This window comes from Dipodomys ordii, unplaced genomic scaffold (assembly GCF_000151885.1).
Source record: "Dipodomys ordii isolate 6190 unplaced genomic scaffold, Dord_2.0 Scaffold1, whole genome shotgun sequence".
NCBI lineage: Eukaryota > Metazoa > Chordata > Mammalia > Rodentia > Heteromyidae > Dipodomys > Dipodomys ordii.
Window position 1 is genome coordinate 49,322,669 of NW_012267217.1, and position 22,799 is coordinate 49,345,467.

General features: G+C 37.1%; 1 protein-coding gene across 1 annotated transcript in view; it reads right to left on the reverse strand.

Annotated features, from left to right (window-relative positions):
• Positions 1-22,799, reverse strand: part of Abca12 (ATP-binding cassette, sub-family A (ABC1), member 12) — a 192,608-nt gene that overhangs the window by 21,306 nt on the left and 148,503 nt on the right. The window contains exons 27-38 of the mRNA XM_013017562.1: positions 21,455-21,641; positions 18,190-18,408; positions 16,947-17,143; positions 15,888-16,048; positions 15,131-15,367; positions 14,120-14,270; positions 10,836-11,088; positions 9,748-9,834; positions 8,861-8,954; positions 5,132-5,259; positions 3,611-3,698; positions 2,035-2,140 (exon numbers count right to left, since the gene is read on the reverse strand). Coding sequence (XP_012873016.1) covers positions 2,035-2,140; positions 3,611-3,698; positions 5,132-5,259; positions 8,861-8,954; positions 9,748-9,834; positions 10,836-11,088; positions 14,120-14,270; positions 15,131-15,367; positions 15,888-16,048; positions 16,947-17,143; positions 18,190-18,408; positions 21,455-21,641 — 1,908 coding nt within the window. The remainder of the gene's footprint in view (positions 1-2,034; positions 2,141-3,610; positions 3,699-5,131; positions 5,260-8,860; positions 8,955-9,747; positions 9,835-10,835; positions 11,089-14,119; positions 14,271-15,130; positions 15,368-15,887; positions 16,049-16,946; positions 17,144-18,189; positions 18,409-21,454; positions 21,642-22,799) is intronic.

Consider the following 22,799-nt stretch of genomic DNA (forward strand, 5'->3'; position numbering starts at 1 on the left):
TTCATATAGAATCTAACAGAGATACTTAAAACAAGTGGGAGAGGAGAGGAGATATGAAAATAACTGGGTTGATTTTTCAAAGCCAAAGTAATAATACCATGGTAGATCCCATCCAAGCATGATGGAACAAAGATACATTTTAAGATTATAGATTTCTCCTTTGGAAGAAATCAAGTGCCTTCCAGAAAGGATGGAAAGCTATCATAATCATGTAAGACTGAATAAGAAAAGAATAATAAGGAATAGAAGTCACACTACTAGTAGTATTTATATCACTTGAGCTTATTTTTAAATTAAAAAATTCAATGTAGAGTCAATATAAAGTTTATCTTCTACAGTTCTTACTTCTTCATCCTCTGTAACTTAAAATACAATGGTAGAAGTTCTAACAAGCTTACTAGGGTCTAGACTGGCTCAATTTGCCTTCGCCTAAGTAATGAACACTAATTACAAAGGAAACCAGAATAAATACTTCAAAAAAGTGATTCTACAATGTGCTGTTGTGCTTCTCTTCTCTCTATCTTTGCTACATTTTTCTTTAGTCATTTCTATAGTTGTTATCATTTGATTATATGTAACAACAATCCATATCTTTTGCTCCGAATGAAACATCCTACTCAAAGTCAAGGTTTCGAAAGTATTTTAAAGCAGGTTATCCCAGACTCACCCGTAGGTCCCATTTTACTTAATTCATTACTTTTGACTAAGCCCTCTATTGATGCTAAAGACTATCAATCTCATTATTTTCTTTATAATTCCTCCTGCTGTAAAAATGCCAATGAAGTTGGGGGAAAATACTGTTTTATCCGAAATGAAAACTCTACGATTCTGTCACTGAGATGGGTTTTTGATGCTGTAGCTCACTTCCACAATACCATATCGAGCAGGCACTATTATGCCCAGCAGAAGGAAGATAAGAAAAGGAAATATCTGAATTTGTAAAAGATTGTGTCCTTTTTTCTATTTATTAGGCTCTGACTTGGTAAGAAAATGTGTTACTTAGTTTTTTTCCATCCTTATTATTACTAGTTTTTAGGATTGGTCTGGGAAATAATTTGAGCAAGGCTCAAGAAGATGAAATGGTCTGATGCACAGTAATTGAATTAGAAAAAAAATGAATCAATTTCTTTTAAATTCCAACCCTATTTTACAAACCGTGAAAGTCTCCCAAGAAACCCAGCTAAAGTTGACCTGGATGAGTCCAAAGAAACAGATTGGAGCCTTAGAAAAACAAACAGGCAGGACACAGAGAGCCTTGAATTCAAAAGGGGCAGTAATAATCACCCTGAAACTACTGTAAGACGAGAGCCATGCTTTATATTAAGCTTATATCATATACTGAATGTTCAATACGCAGTAGCCTGTCTGGTGGGTGTATAATTTATTTGTTTGAAAGTTTTTATGTTTAGATTTGTGAATATTTATATATTTTATATTTATATTTATATAAATTTTATATTTATATATTTTATATATTTTTATCACCTTTAACCTTTTTGCTATAAACTTAATAGATTTGTAGTTACTCTTTTTTTGGGGGGAAGGGTGCCAGTTCTAAGGCTTAAACTCAAGGCCTGACTCCTGTTCCTAATCCTCTTTGTGCTTTAGGCTACCACTTGAGCCATAGCACCACTCTAGCTTTTTCTAAGTGTTTGTTGGGAGGTAAGATTCTTGTGGACTTTCCTGCCCGGCTGCCTTTGAACCATGATCTTCAGATCTCAGCCTTATGAGTAGCTAGGATTTACAGGTATGGGCCACTGGTTCCGGCTTGTAGTTACTTTTCTATGAGACATTACAATTAGTTGTGAGTGCAGAAAGAGCATGGAGTCGGCATGATTATCCTGACTTGATAAATGTGGAAACTAAATTAACCTGAAGTTAAGCTGATTACTCAGTATGTTCCATCTGGCAGGAGTTACTACTTCCAAACTCGGCTTAAAGACCTGTGATTTAGATGTTATAAAATACTCAGCACTGGTATGTTTGTAGCGAAAGTAGTAGCAGTAAAAGAAGCCTCTATGTATATGGATTTACCATGTTGGGCAGCATCATCTTTGGACATGTTAACCCGTAACAGGAAATTGTTCAAGCTGTTGAGGTAAGCTGGAAGGGAGTGATAGCCTTCTGGATCATACCATACCTGTTAAAAGAAGGCAAAATCAAGATTGAATCCAACTCAATAAAGCTTTCAGCATCTAAAGCAAGAATAACAATTTCCTAATGACTTATTTCCTCTTGCAGCATCATAAAGTATCCTCCAAAGTGTTGATCACAGACCAATATGTTTCTAACTTAAACATGGCATGCCATTTTTTCTAAGTAATGAAACATATTAACTCTAGATACTTTGTATATGCAAAACATGGACTTTCACTGGAAAAATTATTATCTTCATCTCTGTGTAAAACATGGTCATTCTGAGATTAGAATTAAAGTATTCTGATCAATAATAGTAGTAAAAGAAAAAAAGAAAAAATGGTAAATAGACAAGGGTAGAAAAAGAAATAAAATACATATGTAAGTATTGTATCCTTAGCAACAAGACTGATAACCAATCCTACTAACTTTCTATTCCTCATTAAAATCCACAAGACATAAATTACTTTACCCTCTACATCAAAATCAGAAGGATTGTGCTAACTTTGATAGAAGGTATATCATATATAGGATATCTATATATATGCATCTATCCTATATATGTATATTCTATAGGAACATACAGGAACATACATGACTCCTGAACAGGATGACATGTAAGTTTGTAGAGCATTACATTTTGAATTATAGAATAATCTCTTTAATAAATTTAGCTGTAAAAGTTTTTAATGAAATACATACAAACAATACATAACACATTTAAAGAGAACAACACCATGATTAAGTTGGTTTCATTCCAGGAATACAAGGATGGTTCAACATACATAAATCAATAAACATAATATAGCACATGCTTTTTTTGGGGGGGGAGGCTGGGCACTGTCCCTCAGCTCTTCAAGCTCAAGGCTAGCGCTCTACCACTTGAACCACAGCGCCACTTCTGGCTTTTTTTTCTGCTTATGTGGTGCTGAGGAATCGAACCAGGGGCCTCATGCATGCAAGGCAAGCACTCTACCACTGAGCCACCTTCCCAGTCCCACATGCTTTTATTTAAAATAAAAACTTTGAAGGTATAGAGGGACTGTATTTCAACATAAAGGCAACATATGACAAACCCATAGCCAACTTTATGTTAAATGAGGAAAAACTGAAATAATTTCTGTTAAAGTCAAGAATGAGACAAGAGTATAGATACTTCTTATTCATATTCAACATAGTGCTGAAATCTCTAGTCACAGTAATAAGGAAAGAGAAAGCAATAAAATGGTTCTAAAAGGAGAAGAAATAAGACAAACTATTCCCAATTCCAGATGATCTGATTCTGGCAGATCTCCTGGAACTTTAGTATGCAAGGTTCCTGAACTGTACACACAGAATCACACCTACTGCATTATGGAGTATATATATCACCAAACGTTGCACACATGTTTTGTTTTTAACCTCATGATAAGATGCAAATGTATCTATTTCACATTTTGATTTGTATGACCTCCCAGAAAAGACTATAATTTACCTTGGCAAGTGTTCTGTTGATAGGAACTGCTGTTATATCAAAACGGAGGTCATTAGTCAAATGCATCCCAAAACTCCAACCTCCATATCTACAAAGAAAAAAATTTATATTCGTTTTACTAAATGAAATCTTCATAAGTTTATCTAAAATACTTTAGTAGGAGCTTAGTTCTTTCTTTCCAGTAGGAACATATTTACTGTATGAAATGAATACAAGCATTGATACCTTTTTTTAAATCATATTTTAGTCTCAAGTATACATCAGAATACAGGAAAAGGCTCCTCTAAACAACTAATATTTACAGTGATCATTCTGCAAACGCATTTTAACTGGACCACATCAACAATCTCAATATTTTATTGTTTAGATTTTTTGTCTGGATAATTATTATTGGAATGTTATAACATTAGATCTTACCTTTTCATAAATGTCCTAATTTCCTCCCTACCAAAGACTCTACACACCACTCCCGCCTCAGTTTGTTTCATGGTACTATATATGTTTACTTTCTTGGATATTTGAGAGTGAGTTAAGTTTATCTAAAGATGGTTAGTACACATACTCTTAAAAACTATTATTTTTAAAATCAGTAATATTTTTAAGGAAAGATTGAGATCCCTAAAAATTTATATTCCATTTAAATAAACAATGGTGTGGTATGATTCACAGTAGAATTATCTTGTGCCTGTCCTCCTGGATATAAGATTTTATTAGAGCAATAGGTTTTCACATATAAATGATATCATAGTAAATCGTTCACTGCTATTCAAAGGCAGACTTTCACAACTTTTTGCTTATAGTAGACCCCACTTTATTTATAAGTAATATTATTATAAAATATTCATATATATGAACATATTTTATCTCAAAATTTATATTCATAGAAAATATTATATGAATTAATAGTGCTTCTGTCCTGGTGGAACTTGTTTCCTTCTTTTTATCAGTAATTCAGAATCATTTTACAGTGAATGTTGACCATTTATGTCTAGTGAAAGAGGTAGGAAAGAAAATGTGGAGGAATGGAGAAATGAACAGGAGGAAAGGCAGGAAGGAAAACATGGAGGAACTGAGGAAAGAGATAGGCTCAAGAACTTCCCATCCACAGTAAATGTCCATATGATTTAGGTATTTGACCCTGCATACTTTCCTCTCGTGGATGTATTCTAAATTTGAGCTATTATTATTGAAATGAAGGCCAATTATCATCAAAACTCATGCAGTTCTCCAAAGAAGTCTAATTCAGTCAATTGCTCCTCTTTTGTTTCAAGAAAGTAAAGAAAATGAATATATTTATCAATACATTTTGGAGGGCTTACAAAAATCCAGTGCCTTTACATTGCTCCAATAAATCTTCATTTACAGTCATTACTCAGACTTCAATATATAAGGCTGTTTACATGAAACTAAGAATTTAAACATACAAATAATCATTAGAAATTTGCAACACTTCTCTCAAGTTTAGAAGTCATTTACCATGAGAATTAGAAAGCAATTAAATGTTGTAAAGAGTATTTTTACCTTCTTTGGACAAAGTCATTTGCAGTTGATATAAGGTAGTTTTCCATATGGTGCCCAGTGAGGTTGTAAATTACTTGAGATGAATAAATTCTTCTATGAGGTGGAGAATAGCTAAATTTAGGACAATCCTTGGAAAGAAGATAAAAAATTATTAACTTTTTACTGGTTGATTTTATGTAAATCAAACAGACAATGTCAAGTGTCATGATTTGTTTATTACATCCAATACTGGTGTGTAAATCTAAAGAATCTAGAATCTGAAGAACTTTGAATAAGTAGCCATCATGCCTACTGCCAAAAAATTAGAATAAGTACCTAATATTCATGTAGAACATATACTTGATGTTCAGGATTCACTGAAAGCCAAAAAGAATATATGCCAACAAATGTGTCATTGTTTCTTTCACTGTGCTGTCCTGTAAATATTTGTGGAGAATAACAATAAAAATTGAGATGACTCACAATCCCTTCAATAACTCACGGGAAAGGAAAAAAAAAGTTGCTCAAATTGAAAAGACATCATGATCACATATAACTTTCTAGAGATTGATGGCAGTAATCAAAAATTACATTCATGAAATAGCAGTTTTAGCTACTTACTCTAGAAGATTTGGGTTAATTATATTAGTTAACATATATTTTTTCATGTTAGTTTTAAATAAATGTCTGTATACAAACTACATGTATATATACAAACTCTTTAATTACTTCCGATTTATAGAAAAGTCCAAAAGATAGTACAGAGTTTCTGTGTAGTTCTATTCTACTTTCCTCCACTATGAACATTTTACATTTGTTTAGAGCTTATTTTAAAATACATTTTTATATTCCTATCTTTCTATGCTTCATGATAACTTCTCATCGTTGCTTGTCCAGCTTCACTATCATGATTATTTAGTTTGGGGAAAGTCTAGCATTTTCTGGTTTTATCTTTTATCACTTCACACTATGTCCAAGAGCCAGGGGCTAGTACCACATGTGTGTACCAAGAATATAAAGTTACAGGTTGCTCAAAAAAGTCAATGCTGGAATTTATCTTAGAATATATTGTATCAACTTGAACATCAAGAAAGGTGCTACTTTCTTATTTAATTGTACTCAGTACAGGACCTTTTTTTAACAGGACCTTTTTTGGGGGGGGGTCCTGTTGTGGGGCTTGAACTCTGGGCCTGGGCACTGTCCCTCAGCTCTTCAGCTCAAGGCTAGCGCTCTACCACTTGAGCCACAGCGCCACTTCCGGTTTTTTTTCATTTTGCTTATGTGGTGCTGAGGAATCGAACCCAGGGCCTCAGGCATGCAAGGCAAGCGCTCTACCACTGAGCCACCTTCCCAGCCCCTTAACAGGACCTTTTAATTAAATTATTTATAATGAGAAGCACATGTATTATAACAAGACTGCTTGATGAATTCTGACAATCAGAATGCTCTGTACCAGCAACCAGGTGAGAAGACAGAATAATGCTAACTCCTGGCATTTGTATCCCTCACCATAGGGACCCAAAGAATAGAGACAGATTCATTTCCCATTGTTACATTTTACATAAGTGGGAAATATTCATTTTATATATAGGTCCACATTTTGTCACTGATTATTGTTAAGAATCCTCCATATGATTTTATTTCTGTTGCTGGTCCTCAAGCTTGAATTTGGGACCTGGGTGCTCTCCTTGAGACTTTTTGCTCAAGGCTCGTACTCTACCACTTGAGCCACAGCTCCACTTCAGCTTTTTGGTGGTTCATTGGAGATAAGAGCTTCAAAGACTTTCCTGCCTGGGACAGGTTTGAATTATGATCCTAAGATCTCAGTCTCCCGAGTAGCTAGGATTACATGCATGAGCCCCCAGTGCTTGGCCTCCAAATGATTTTTATAGACTTAGTTGTATTCCATTGTGGAAAGAAACTACATTTGTCTTGCCTATTCTACTGCTGGTGGGTCGTCAGTGATTCTTACTTGGCTGCTATGGATATTTTAATATGGGTCTCTTGGTGAAGCTACTCACATTTCTAAATGGTATGTAATAGGAATGGGCTTGCAGGCCCCATGGGATATGCACATCTTCAGCCCTACAATATATAGCCAAACAGTTTTAAGAATTGTTTGTACCACAGCAAGTTCCTATGCACAGAATCTGAGTATCTGAGCTGCTGCACATCTATGCCCACACTTGGGGCTTTCTTCCTTCATATTAGCTATCTTAGTGAGTGTAGGGTGGTATTACATTGTGATCTTGTTTCTCAGTTCTCTGATGATGACATTTCCATACATTATTGGCCATTTGGATATAGCATTTGTGAAATTTTTCTTCATGTAGTTCGCTATTTTTCTACAGCGCCATCTATATTTTTCTTGCTAGTTTGCAGGAGTGATATGCATGCATACATATATTTGTATACATATCCAAACTAGAATAAAAGGATATGTATATATTCGATATATAATCCTTGATAATGTTTTGTGAATATCATCTTTCACTTTGTGGATTTTCTTGGGTCTTTTGATGTGCACACAGTGTAAGTTTTTCTCTTGAAAATGTTTAGGAATTTGCTTTAATTACAATAAATATCTATTGTGCATGGCCTCAGTTCTGCAAGTGACTCATAATTATTAAACATAAAGAGATAAATTGACATAATAAGTTGGAAAAAATTAAAATCTACCAGATTGTTTTCTGGTTAATGGAAATTTCCAGTATTCAATTTTAAATATTAACTCAGCTGACTTTATTAACTAAGGAAAAAATATGAAGAATCTCAGAAGTTAGTTAAATTACATGATGGATTAAAAATTCTAAATAAAAAGTAAAACTAACTTTTAAATATTCAAAAATTCCAAAGCATCCATGTTGGATCCTAGCTCCTATTAACTATCTTGCCTGAAAACCTCCAAATGGATTGCATTTACCGAAATTATTATTATTCTATGACACTGTAATAAGATAGTTAAAGGTACAACCATGTATCCCTTTTCAAGGAAATGTTGCTAAATACTTCCTAAATGGGATGCTTAGCCAACAATATAAACTATTAATGGCTTTTCCTTCAATGACCTTCAGATTTTTAAAATTTTGTAATTTGACCCTAATAATTATAAAATTTATGGTATAAGGTGTGTATGTATGTGCACATGGTATTCACATCGTGATCCAACTAGAAATTCTGAAGTTGCCAAGTGATTTTTGTTCTAAAAGTTTGGTGAATTGATAAGTTTAGAAAGCTAATATCTGTATCTATAAAATATAGAGAGAATAAGAGATTGTGGGATATTTTTTCCATTTCTTTCGGGAAATTATTTTTCATGCAGCCTGGAGGTACAGCTTAGAAATTTATGGAATTCCACTCTCGACCCAGACATGACTGCCCAGTTAGTTGACCACTAACATGGCAGTCCCACTGTTTTTTTCCAATATGACAGTTATGGTCACATTTTGTTCTGTGAAACAGAGATTTCTAGTTAGAACTGAACAGAGACCAAAAATTCATTTTCTGTTGGTTTCCACAAAGACCATCATAGAATTACCTACCCTTGGAGACTTGTCCTGAGTTGGATTTAAAAAACTGACCTGAAGTTCAAAGTCAATATTTTTGAGTTGCCAGGGTCCATATCTCTGAGCTACTAGCTTCCATAAACTGAAATTATACTGGCTCTTCAGTAACCTGTATAGATCTTTCAGGTTTTGATATTTATCCCTTTCTTTTCCCTACTTCACTGCAACTGAATTCTATTTTTACCTGGACATTTTCTGAGCAGGAGCAAACTCCAAAATTATTGATAGGCTCTCCAGTAGTGTTCCATCTTTCCAGGACATTTTTATGTAGGCACCGTCTGCAAATGTAAATGATACTGGAAATGAAAGACATGTATTTATGTGCATAGGCGTGCATATGCTCACATTTACATATGTGCATAATAGAAGTATTTGGTACTAAGTTCAGGGGTATAGTTCTAGGTATAATTCACTTAACTTTTCCTAACTTGAATATACATTGTAGTATATTTTCAAGTGATCTGACATTTGGTGGTGGGAGATTGAGGGAAAGCATTGATTGATCAAATAATGTTGAGAGTAAAGCTCCGTAAACTGTCTACTGTAGCAGGATGGGGCTTTGTGTTACATTTATTCTCTGCTCTTTTCATCCTCTCTGCTGACAGGAAGGGATATCTTTGGCATAATAATACACCAAGGTCAGGTTAACATATGTTATGTATTATGTGGAAAGTTTGAAGAAGTTTGGTATAGTGCAAAAACATGAAATGGAGTTAGAACACTTGGATCTAAGGTTTAGTTACACATCTTCTATCTAGATTTCTTTGTATGAGAATCTTAAGTCTCTGTGAGCCTTAGTTTCTTCATTTGTAAAATGGGACAAATAATCCACAAGGTTGTGATCATTAAAGGATGTCTATAAATACAAAATATCTCATGTTTTTGGTTACAATATAACATAGCTGGAGAATGAACTAAAGGAACTACTTAAAAGGAGTTAATCAGAGATTATTTTGTCAGGGTACTTCTCTCTTCCATTCAAATAATGTAATGTACACATATCTCATCTCTTCACTTATACATCCATATAAACTAGGATGTTGGAAATGAGAAAAAGAAATAAACACTTACGAGTCACTGTTGTTCAAACATATATTGTCAATCCCAGGGAAGTTCCATAGTGTCGAGACCAGTGGTTTTGTGCTTGGGTCAAAATTCCTGCAATATTAAAAAATTGAATAAAATCCATAGTCCTGCTAATCTTGCACATTAGGTGTATATTCCCAAATAACACGAAGACATGAAATTTTGTGGTCTATAGGACTGTTATATGAGTATGTATTTATATATATGTGTGTGTATATACACATATGGTAGATGTATTTTTTTTGTAGATTTGGTGATTGAACTCAGAGCCTTGCACATGCTAAGTAAGAGTTTTACAATTGAACTACAGTCCCAACCAATGGGAATGTTTTATGAAAGAATCTAAGAAAGACTATCTTTGGGAGCAAAAAAAGGTATCATTAGAAACAATATGCACAATTGGGAGCAAAAAAGGTATCATTAGAAACAATATGCACAATTGGGAGCAAAAAAGGTATCATTAGGAAAAATATGCACATGTCTCTATTTGTCACATGCATTTAGCCATCAGCTAGTATGTATGTCACATTACATTATACAGAACATCTATTCAATACGGCTATCTTTGTCAGTCCAATAAAATGTCATTTGCTGAATATTAACAGACTGGGAAGCCTCACATAACCTGGCTTTTCTGATTCAAGTCTACTCATTGAAATAAATAACCATTTTAAAATGTTAATTGTTGGTGCTGAACTGGTATCTCAATAAATCAGATTGTCCATTCCTTTCACTGAATCAGTACTAAGGCACCAACGTTCTTTGTGCATCAGTGCTTCTTGGGACTCAAACTAGTATAAATGCATGTCTGGAAGCATTTTAAGAATACTTTCTTAGTGGGGTGAGAATGTGGCTTAGTGGAAGAGTGCTTTCCTAGCATGCATGAATCCCTGGGTTCGCTTGCTTAGTACCACATAAACAGAAAAAGCCAGAAGTGGCACTGTGGCTCAAGTGGTATAACACTAGCCTTGAGCACAGTGGGGCTTGGGGACAGAGCCCAGGGCATGAGTTCAAGCCCCAGGATTGCTGAAAAAAGAAAGGAATACTTTCTTAGTTAATGGAGACCAACTCACGCATAAAATGCTGTCTGTTCTGAGGTGCCATAAAGAGAAGGGGAGATCTGGATCTCTGGGTAACTGTTGCTCGAATCTCTCAGCGTGCCAAGGCCCATGGCAGTGGTTACGAAGACAATGGGGAGGACCACCTGAGCAATGAGGCCTTTCCAGTTCCTGCGAGTGTGGTGGAACCTCTTGATGAGAATAGCCATTATCTTCTTCAGCAGCAGTCCAAAGCCATCCAGCCTCTCACTGCTGGTCAGGACTTTGTCTAGTGAAACAAGAGAGATGCAATATGATGATCTGGAAAACTTTGATAAAACAAGTACTAAAGAAATTTCAGAAACTATAGGTGGATGGTATATTATAGCATTGTGAAAAAAGGTTATATTTTTAATATTGGTACTGGAGGTTTAACAATATATTTGTCAGCTCTGGACATGAGTCTCAAGTTGAGGACTACCTCATCTAGACCTGTATATAAAAGTGTCTTGAAAAGCCAGGAACCACTGGCTCACACCTGTAATCTTACTACTGTAATCCAGCTACTCAGGGGACTGAGATCTGAAGATTGCACTTCAAAGCCAGCCTGGACAGGAAAGTCCATGAGGTTTTTATCTTTAATCAACTACCAAAAAGCTGAAAGGGAAGTTGTTGCTAAGTAGTTGGGTGCTACCCTTGAGCGAAAAGCTAAAGGACAATGCCTAGATCCTGAGTTCAAGCATGTGCTTAGTACTGGCACACACACACACACACACACACACACACACACACACACAAAGTGCCTTATGAATTATAATTTACTGGACAGAAAATATTATGCATATGCACAGTCTTTTTACATGCGAAATTCAGACATCTAGAATTTTATAAATGAATCCCCAAATCCTAAAGTTTTTTTTATTTTCCAGTCCTGGGGCTGTCCCTGAGCTCCTTTTTGCTCAAGGCTAGCACTCTACCACTTGAGCCTCAGCACCCCTTCCAGACTTTTCTGTGATTAATTGGACATAAAATTCTCACAGAATGGGATGGCTTCAAACCACAGTCCTCAGATATCAGTCTCCTGAGTTGCTAGGATTAAAGGCATGAGCTATGGGTCCCTCCTAAAGTCTTTTTTTTGGGGGGGTGGTTGTAGGGCTTGAACTCTGGGCCTCAGCTCTTCAGCTCAAGGCTAGTGCTCTACCACTTGAGCCACAGCGCCACTTCCAGCTTTTTTCTTTTTGCTTATGTGGTGCTGAGGAATTGAACCCAAGGCCCCATGCATGCAAGGCAAGTGCTCTACCACTGAGCCACCTTCCCAGCCCCACTCCTAAAGTCTTAACTGAAGACCCAGCATGTATTACTAATAATGAATACTGATTAAATAGTTCCTTTCATGACACTGAATTTAGATAGACTCTAAGATAGAATCAGTCCAGGAACTCATTCCTATTGTAAGTGACTTAGCAGTTGTTAAGTCTAATTGTTTCTATGTCTAACATGAAATCTAATGATTTCACTGTAAAGTGGGGAAAGGGAATTCTCTCCTCCAAGGTATACTTCTAGACAACCACTTATTCATTATTTTCTCATTGGAAACTTGGAATGATTAGAACTACATTTGACCATTAGAATCCCAAAAAGAATTCATTGGAAAAAATGATCTGCCCTTCCCTTATTCTTTGGAAATGCTCTTCGGGTGCTAAGAAAATCTCGTGGCCTTGAGAGAGCAGCTTTGGAGGCTAGAAACTTGGCTCCCTCTCTACGGCTCTAATAATTCCTGCAATTCTCTATTTCACAAAAGCTACAAATTTAGCATTCTTTCCAAAGACCTGACACCAAGTATGCCTTCACACGTGATAAGATGACAGTTTTCCTCAACTGTGTATATTTTAAATTTTCCATCACAAATTCTGCAGCATAAAAATCATGATCTTCATTTAGCTGATAAGAGAAAAAAATACAAAGCTGCTTAATTTAAAATGAATTCCAATTAAACAGAGTGAACAAGTTGAAATGCAAACTCATATCTCTGCAAAAGGGAATTGTACAAGGAGCTGAATATTTTGAGTTAATTAGCATGCTTTTCTTTTTCTCAAGAAATTACATGTGGATGACTTACAGGTGTAGCAAATGGAGTAAATGTGCTTTCTCAAAGATAATGTCAATGAGGGGAACGTTTTGACTGAAGACTTTCAAATTATGAAAATACACAGCATTAACTTCCTGTAGCAGATGACCACTTTCTAATCAAAGTCTTTAATTCCGTGGACTCTACAATTACATTCCACAAAAGATGATAAATGAGGAATGCAGCAGAGGACAAATGAGCCCCAAATTCCAGAATGATGCAAACGTCAGAGATGATCTTTTCTGAAGTTTAGAGACAGGCAAATGTTTAATTAAAAGTTCTCTTCCTTGAGATTTTCCCCAATTTACGCAAACTGTTGAAATGCCTACTCCATAATTTATATATCATTATACTCCAGGCTTCTTTGAGTAAATAGCGTTTCCAGAGGTATGAATTAACTGTCAGGACACTAAGCTACAATCAAAGCTACTTTAAAAGGAGCTTAGTCCTTCAAAGTCCTGTCATGACACAGTTTTGCAAACATATCCTGGGTGAAGAACTGAGGAGAAAACCTGTTATTACAGGTTCCTAAATATCAAGCCTAACTTAATCAATTCAAAGACCTTCCCCCACAAGGTATTTTCTCAGCCTCTCTGTTACTCAGAGTGTGGTAGGAAGGGGAAATAGATGTGTCTTTCAAGGTGTGCTTTGTACAGGGTGAGTCTTTTACTTTCTGAAAGGGTTGATGACTATTGTCTTCTTTGTGCCTGACCAGTAACAGGAGAGAACTACTTTTTACAACAACCTTTCCCATGCCTGGGATAGTACCAATTACGAGAAGCACAAAGCTGAAATGATAGTAAGTAGCCTCTCGAAATCACTTCTGGTGAGTAGACAGAATGCTTATCATTATCCATCAGTGACCTTCCTTCACTTTCTTCACTAAACTGTTCAAACTAAAAATTTGATTTGTTTTCATGAATATTTTATATGTTGAAAAAGAAACCCATTTTATTTCTTCAGGATTTTTTAAAGTTTAAAGTTGAATTAAAAAAAAGTTTAAATCTGGGGCTAAGGAGGGATATAGCTCAGTGGTAGAGCTCTTGCTAAGGAGGTACAAGGCCCTGGATCCAATCCCTAGCACCACATGGGAAAAGAACATGAGACAATTTAAAAATTTAAATCTATCCTTTGACATTTCCATTCGTGTCATTTATGACAATTCGGTAAAGTATCTGCGTTAGAGTTTTACCATCTCTGTCTGTGAAGTTGCTGCTGGTCACAGACAGATCGTCCGGAGTTGAGGTGCCATTGAGAGTGGCATTCCCAATTTTCCTCTGTGTCAAGTGTTCCAGACTCATGTTCCTGCTTGTCTGTGACTCCTTAGTCAAGTTCAGAAATACCTAAGGAAAAGAAGGCATACCACTTCATTAACATAAAATAATATCCAGGTCCAATTTCTGAGCTTAATTTTGGTTTTGAATTTTTATCACATTTATTGAGACAAACATTTCTCATCTGACTCTAATAGACTAGGTCACCAGGTGCCAATGGCTCACACCTATAATCCTAGTTACTCAAGAGGCTGAGAGCTGAGAATCAGAATTCAGAGTCAGTCTGAAATGCACAAGAAAAAAATGCACAAGACTCTTATCTCCAGTTAAACAGAAGGAGAGTGTGAACTGAAAGACTGGCTCCAGTAGTGGAGCATCAGCTGTGAGCTGAGAAAGAGCACGACCCCGAGTCCAGGCTCCTAAACAAGAACAGCAACAAAACAAAGAGACAGAGAAACTGTGTAAAAGCTGTATGTTCTCATCTTTTAAATAGAAAAAATAACACTGAAGAAACAATTTAGTCTCAGGAGTCAGTCTTCTAGAGAACAGTACATAAATGAATTTAAGTTTTTCTGATTTTTTTAAGTATTTGTTTTAGACTATTTTTTAAGTTCACATATTTATGCAAGTTATAACCACTCTAGGAAGTTAAGAAAATGTGACTGGAAATGAGGTCCAGAGCTTCCCTAGCATGCACAAGGCCCTGCCATCTGATCACTGATCCTACAGAAAAAAGAAAGGAGGAGGAGGAGGAGGAGGAGGAGGAGGAGGAGGAGGAGAAAGGAGAGAAATCAAGCAAGCAAGCAAGAAAAAGGATAGAAAGAAAAAAAGAAAGAAAGAAAAGAAAAGAAAGAAAGAGTAAAAGGAAAGAGGTTAGGAAGGAAGAAAGGGAATTAGGGAGGGAAGCAGGTTTTCAGGTTGAGATGTACCTCTTCAACAGTGGTGTCTGAAATGCCATAGCAGCCAATGTTGAGGTCACCCATGCCCTGGTCCAGGGCTCTTAAGAGAGACAGGTAGGCTCCTGAGACTTTGGTACTAAATGGAGGAAGCACATATACAAGCTCTCCCCCAATATCTTCCTTGAGGTAGGCATCAGGGAGGTGTGAACGGATCATCGTTGTCACAGCCATTGTGTCACAGACTCTGTTTGCATCTAAATTTGGGCTCTATGGAAAAAATGGAAGTTAATTACTCTCCTTCACACGTGGTACTGCCAAGGGTACTAATGGAGGGGAGGGAGGGGGTGATGAGTTCTAGACCTAAGTCAAATCACACATCACTCTTGCTGGCCTCTCTTTGTGGTCTTTGGGGGCCCTGAGGTTGTTCACAAGTTATTATGCTACTAGCCTCATTCTCTTACCTCACTGACCCTTCTCTAACTTTGTTGCCCACCCTCCTCTCTCTTTCTTATTCTACTTCAGCAACAATTATCTTTCTGTTGCTAGAGGGCTCTAGGTTCAGGCCCATGCCTTTCTGAAGGGCCTTTGCCCCTAGAGAGTATCATGCCAAAAGTATAAAAAAATAAATAAAAATAAAAGCCTTATTTTTAAGATAATTTTAAAAAATTAGTTAAAAATAGTGCAACAACACTAGCAATTGTTGGCAATAAAGTTGCAAAGTCTGTCCCCATTAGAAGAATTGATAACTTGTGACTGCATCAAGAGGAGTATTTTCTCTTCTACGCACCTTCTTCTTGGTGAGTGTCAGGTGGTACCCATCCCCAAATGCCTCCTTGAGGTAGAATGGTGACCCGCAGCACCGCAGTCCGCCCTGTTCCAAGAAGGCAATGCGATCGCTTAGCACTTCAGCCTCATCCAAGTGGTGTGTCGACAGAATGATTGTTCTGGCTTGAAGACACAGTAGAGAACAAGCGAGAGTGAAAAATGAAGACACAGCTCCCATGATACACAGAGTTAGCAAGAGTAAATCCTGTGACTTACGAAGACAAGAGTCACGTTTTATGAGCTAACTGGAAAAACAAAATCCAAACAGGCCAGAAGAAAAACCTCCAAAATGATCAAAGGGAATTTCAAAAGGGTTTTCTTCAATATTGGGGACTATTTTTCATACAAGTTGGCAGCAAATAATCATTTAGTATCCTGTATAGCGAAACGTCCATCATGTGTTCTGTGTGCCTTGGCAGCTGTTTCCAATCTGTCAAAGTTTTACTCCTGTGGCTTCAATTTTACCTTCAGTTCTCTCTCTCTCTCTCTCTCTCTCTCTCTCTCTCTCTCTCTCTCTCTCTTTTATTTCCTTTGCTATGAAAAAGCAATAATTTTAACGGCTCTTTGAATTTCCTCTCTGATTAATCCACTCCACTCTGATTACTCCTTTGCTTCACATCCTGTTAGCACTTATTTAGTCTGTTTTCAGTTTATTTTCATTTGTGTATGTTTGGTATCTCTAATTAGATTCTCAGCTTCTCTCGGCAGATGTTGGAACTTCTGTTGGCTCTGCATGAACTCATGGTCTTAAGCTTTCACTTGGCTTTTGTGCTCAAGGCTGATGCTCTACTACCTGAGCCATCCTACTTTCTACTTCTGACATTTTGCTGGTTAACTGAAGAGTCTTATAGACTTTCCTGCCTGGGCTGGCTTGGAACTGCAATCCTCAGATCTCAGCCTCCTGAGTAGCTAGGATTATAGATGTGAGCTACCAGCATCAAGCCTTCAGCTTGCTTTTGTGTATATCAGATGGCAGAATTCTGATTGTTAAGTGAAAAAAGTTATGACAAAGTACTCATACCAGCTTTGTTCTTGGATATGACATCCCATATACTTCGACGAGAGCATGGGTCAACTCCAGTGGATGGTTCATCCAAAATGACCACCCTTGATCCACCAATGAGTGCTATGGATATCGATAACTTCCTCTTCATCCCTCCTGACAGTGTTCCAACTCTCTTATGACGATGGCTATAGAGCCCAGTATCTTTCAAAGTCCTTCAAAAATAATTTTTGGTGGTTAATTTAACAGACCATTTGAGTTCTGGGAGAACACAATAAATACACTAAGTGATTATCATTATTATGTGTTCTATAAGATGCAATGCAATACTGAAAATTCAAAAGTTTATTTTTATCCTTGATTTAATTGATTTAATACTAAGAAGAAACAAACCTAGGAAAGGTTTTAGAGTATATGACTATTTTGTTTTGTATCATATCTTATGTAGGGAGAAAAGTAGTGAACAATAAAAATTTCCACCATAAGGACATTATACTAATATAATGTGCGGGGAGGGATGTGAAGGATATCCAGGAGATAAACATAGTCTCAAGCAAGTTTTTAATATGTGAGATGGTGATAAAAAACAAAAATAAATAAGCAAAACTGGGTATCTGAGCTAAAGAGTATCAATATCTTTTCTATATTTGATATTCAAGTAAGATTTGAGCAGAGGTCAGGAAAGTGGTCATTTGACCAAGAGGATGTCAAAAGACTTGAGGCTGGAGAAGCTCTTATGTAGTCAAGTGCACAACTAGGTCCATGTGTGTAGAGCATAGTGAATAGAAGAACACGGAATGAAACAAAACTGAGATCCAGGATAGGTCATTAGGGTCTTGTTGGGTCTTGTCAGCCTTGATAGAGCAACTCAGTGTTTATACTGAGTGTGGCAGGAAGCAACGTGAGTATCTCGAAATGGTCTGATTTGCAATAGAAAAAGATCTATCTAGCTTCTCTTTAAGGAATAGATTGTAAGAAAGAGTATAGGAGCCAGGCATTCAGTTAGTAGGCATAGACTAGGGTAGTAGCCTAGAGATAGGGAAAACAGGATTTAGCCACCCTGAGAAAGAGAAATAAAGAATTTCAAGAAAATTAACCAGTGAGAATAATGGATTAACATGTACAGACTATCAGAGAAGTAGGAAAATTAACAAACAGTTAGGGTATGCAAAAACATTTCCTATTGGTATCATTGCCAGAGTTTGACTAGGGTCTTTGAGAAAGGATCCCAACCCACATCCTGATTCCTGGCATGACTCACCTCTTCACTTCTTCATGGAGCTGCTTTTTGGTCCACTGAGGAACTTTTATGGAGCCGTATAAGAGAAGGTGCTCCTTCGTAGTGAGGTAACTGAACAACACATCATGCTGCATGCAGACACCCATGTTCTTCCGAACAGTGTTCAGGTCTGTCTTGGTGTCTTTTCCATACACAAAAATGGTACCTGCTGAGGTACCAAACAGCCCAGTCAGCATGGATCTGGGAATGAAGAAATATCAAGTTAGAATGAGGCCAAGCATTTACGTGATATATTAAGATTTACAATCTCACGTGTTAACCAAAAAAAAAAAAAGTTCTAGTATATCTCTTCCATCAAGGTCAAGGCATGAAATAAAAGGAGATTAAATGAGAGTAAAACAATAAAATAATGTTTAAGCTTTTAATAATTTAAAGTGTTATATAAACATGAATGATGGTGAATTTGGTGGTGATATATAATCATAGTGCCTGTCTGGAAAGGGTGTACTAGTTGGGAGAGAGAAGGGTGAACTTTCTTGCTATTGTTTCTAACATATTTATAACGTAGCATGTGATTTTCTTTGTTTCTTTGTATATTCCTTCCCCCACAGTAGATCCCCTGTTTTCACAGTATTTGATGTTGGTGCCCTGCATCTTGTACAGACACTTCTCTAATTCAGGGAGAGAAGGGAAAAAACAAAATACTTAAATAAGAATACAGGTTGACCCATTGTAACAATGAGATGTACAAAACACTACACTGAAAACGAACTTTACAACTTCAGTGGGAGGTGGGGGGTAGTTTTGGAGGTGGGAGGGAAGGGATGGTAGGGGAAAACAAAGGAGGAGGCAGCAATGCTGGATAGGAAATGTACTCATTACCTTGCTCATGTAACTGTAATCCTGCTGTACAGCATTTTTACAATAAAAACATACAAAAAAGAGTATGATTACAGTAAAAAAATACTTCACATGCAAATAGAACAATGAAGCTTGTGATTGGTTTGGGAAGGAAGAAGGGAAGAGAAGGGTGAATGATAGAGGGTGAATCCCATCAAGGTACACTGTTTGCAGATATGGATGTGTCAAAATGTAATCCCCTTGTAAAATTAATTAATACTGACAAAAAATGTAAAACAAAAAACAAATACCCAAAACTCCCTCCAGTTATGCTTTTTCATTGTAACTATACTCTCTCCTGAAATAATTCATGAACTTCCTTGACATTCTAGAGTACAAACTAACAAGTCTCAAATTTATATTTCTAGCCTAGACCTTATCCCTTATTCCAAGGCTTATTCTATCCATCCAACAGAGAGTGTCACTTTTCTGTAATATACCTTAATAGGGCCTCTTACCCAAGATGATGCTTGCTTGCAAGCCCCCACCTAGGTTGATTTTTACCTTTCTTTCTGTGATAGATTCATAAATAAGTTGCATAAGCTGAGCACCCCAAGGTCATATTTGTGCTTTCTTCCTCTCTTGGTCAATTTACATACATGTATTTCTGGGTTTTTTTTTACAGCTTCTACCATGGGGGCCAGCCAGCATCCCTATTAGTCCAGGGATGTAAGCACCTAACTCATCTTCCTATATACACCCCTATCCTATTGTCTACATTTGACTAGAGTATTTCTACCCAGATAATTCCCTATCCTCTTTCCAACATCTGGAAAACAGGGTGATTACTCAAAACTCGTCTACTCCCTCCATTATAATACAAGCACCAGGAGTTGTAGGGAAAGGACTTATTTTCTCATTACTTTCTCAGTACCTTACCTGTGCCTGGCAATGAATCCCTGGAGACCAAATAGGAAACAGTATCATATACAATTTTGTCATAAAATGCTTTGACATACAAATAACATATTCTATTCTTTATCTTCAAATGTTTACAGCCAAAAGAATAAAATAGGTCTGTCTTAGCTAAAATGATAGCCTCTTTAAAAGTCTTCTCTGTTCCTTTTCTTCCCATATCTCTTAGTTCCTTTTAGGAACCTTGGTTTTGAAGCAGTGTAGTCTCACTAGAAAGGCAACTCTGGCATTACACAGGTTGTGGGTATGGGAGAGTCTGGATGGGCACTTTTATCATAACCTTCTTTGTCCTTTTTTATTTACAAAAAGTATTCATTTCAGTGTTTTGGCAGTCACAGCTCTTGCTCACAATGATTCAAAATTGGATGTGTAGCCAGTGACTCTTAAAGGCTACAGTGCAGACCGCAGCTTAGCACTGACTCAGCAACTAAGCAAATGAGGACCATTGGAGGAAAATCACATAAAAAAGTTGCAAAAAGAACCATGTTGCTTTAACAGCATTGGAATATTTTCTCCATTCTGACACAGGAAAGCGTGACATAAATGGAGGGAGCCTCTGTCCTGCTCTTGGCCCTTTTGATCCTTACGTGATAGTTGGTGAATCTTTTCATTTCCTTCTGAGTCAAAGCAAGTGTTTCCCATAGTAAGCAGGCAAGGTTGTGTGCATTCATACCCGCCAGGGTGTGCAAACTCAAAGTTATACATGGGCCTGGGTATGTATGTAAAATAAATGAGACAGAGTGATGGCTGCCGCAGTAGGGGTTGCTGGACACCAGGGATGTACCAGAAAGCAGATGTTCTCATTAAGAGAACAGCCACTAATGAGCCTCAACCAGTAGTCACTGCCTAAAAATGTGGACTCAGTGTTGCAGAACTTCATGCTTTCTAGGATATGCCTCAGAAAGCATTTATTTTCACTGGGAAATTCCTCATGTTTATTTATTGGCTCTGAATGAATATGTTTAAGATGTCTTGGGTAGGCCAACGCTAGATGGACTAAGTATATCTTCCTCCTGGTAGACCTGATCTGTTTTGTTATTGTTGTTGTTGCTGTTGTTGTTGTTGCTGTTTGGTGGGGTGGGGGGGGGTTCATAGTTTGGTACCTTAGAATCCCTTGTTTAGTATAAAAATTGAACTAGCTGACATCATGTAACGAGTACAATCCTTTTGTATGAAAAGTTAGTTTATAAAATGAACTGTATTGGGCTGGGAATGTGGCTTCGTGGTAGAGTGCTTGCCTAGCATGCATGAAGCCCTGGGTTCTATTCCTCAATACCACATACACAGAAAAAGCTGGAAGTGGTGATGTGGCTCAAGTGGTAGAGTGCTAGCCTTAAGCAAAAGAACCTCAGGGACAGTGTTCAGGTCCTGAGTACAAGCCCCAGGACTGGCAATAAATAAATAAGTAAATAATAAAAGAACTATATTAAAAATACACTTCTGGATATGAAGCATTGAAAAGAAACATTACATGGTAGTAGTTTTCCCAGCTCCATTGGGTCCCAGCAGTGAGGTAATATGCCCTTCATAAAAGTTCAGATTGAGATTATCCACAGCAACTTTTGAGCCATAGACCTTTGTGACCCCATGCAGGGCAACTCCAATTGGAAGATCCTTAGGTTCAGGTTCAATGTTGGAGGGAAACACAGATTCAGGACCTGGAGAATAATCAAAGGAAAAATGTCAAGCTCACAGTAAGGGAATGTAGCAAGAATTAGAGTCTAATTCAAAATTGAAGGCTATAGACATACAACCTTTTAAATAGGTTTTTTTAAATCCAGATACAATGGTTATGGTGTTTTACCTCTTTCTTCATAGTTACAGAATGAATGAATGTGTAAAACCACATTCTTCACCAGTCCTCTCTGTTAGAGAAAGAAGCTCCAGAATATAATGTCAGAATTAGAAGTTTTTGTTTTTTTGTTTTGTTTTGTTTTGTTTTTGTTGGTCATGGTGCTTGAACTCTGGGCCTGGGCACTGTCCCTCAGCTCTTCAGCTCTTGAGACACAGTGCCATTTCCAGTTTTCTGGTAGTTAACTGGAGATAAGAGTCTTACGGATGTTCCTGCCTGGGCTGGCTTTGAACCTCGATTCTCAGATCTCTACCTTCTGAGTAGCTAGAATTACAGACATGAACCACAGGTGCTGGGCAGAAGTTTGTTTGTTTGTTTTTTATGTGAAAGATCTTAACTATTCAAAAGATAAACCTAAAAGGCTTTGTCCTCTGATTGGGCAGGATTTTACTAGATTATGGATTTTTGTTGTTGTTGTTGATGATGATGATGTTTTGCCAGTTGTGGGGCCTGAGCTCTGTGCCTGGGCACTGTCCCTGAGCTCTTCAGCTTGAGCCATAACACCACTTCCAGCTTTTTTTGCTTATATGGTGCTGAGGAATCAAACCCAGGGCCTCATGCATGCAAAGCAAGCACTCTGGAGCCACCTTCCCAGCCCTAGATTATGGATTTTATAGTGGCAGGGCTAGTAGCTTAGATCTGTGGTTTATAGAAGCAAATTCATTAATCACTATCTACACTTCTTTTTGGCATCACAAAGGGACCACTTATACGGGCCATGGGCCATACTTACTTGATAAAGATGACACTGCTCACTTGATAAAGATGACAAAGCTCATGAGCTTTGAATGATTTCCGTAGCATTGGTAGTAGGTTATGCTAAATTACCCATACCTGTTATTCGGATACCTCTTATGACTGGTGGCAGATGTTTGGAATTAGGGGTGCAGACTGTGGCCAAGGAGCAAAATTTTTCTCTGTGTGAGGCTAACTGGACCACAAAAGGATCTATGATCTTGGCCTA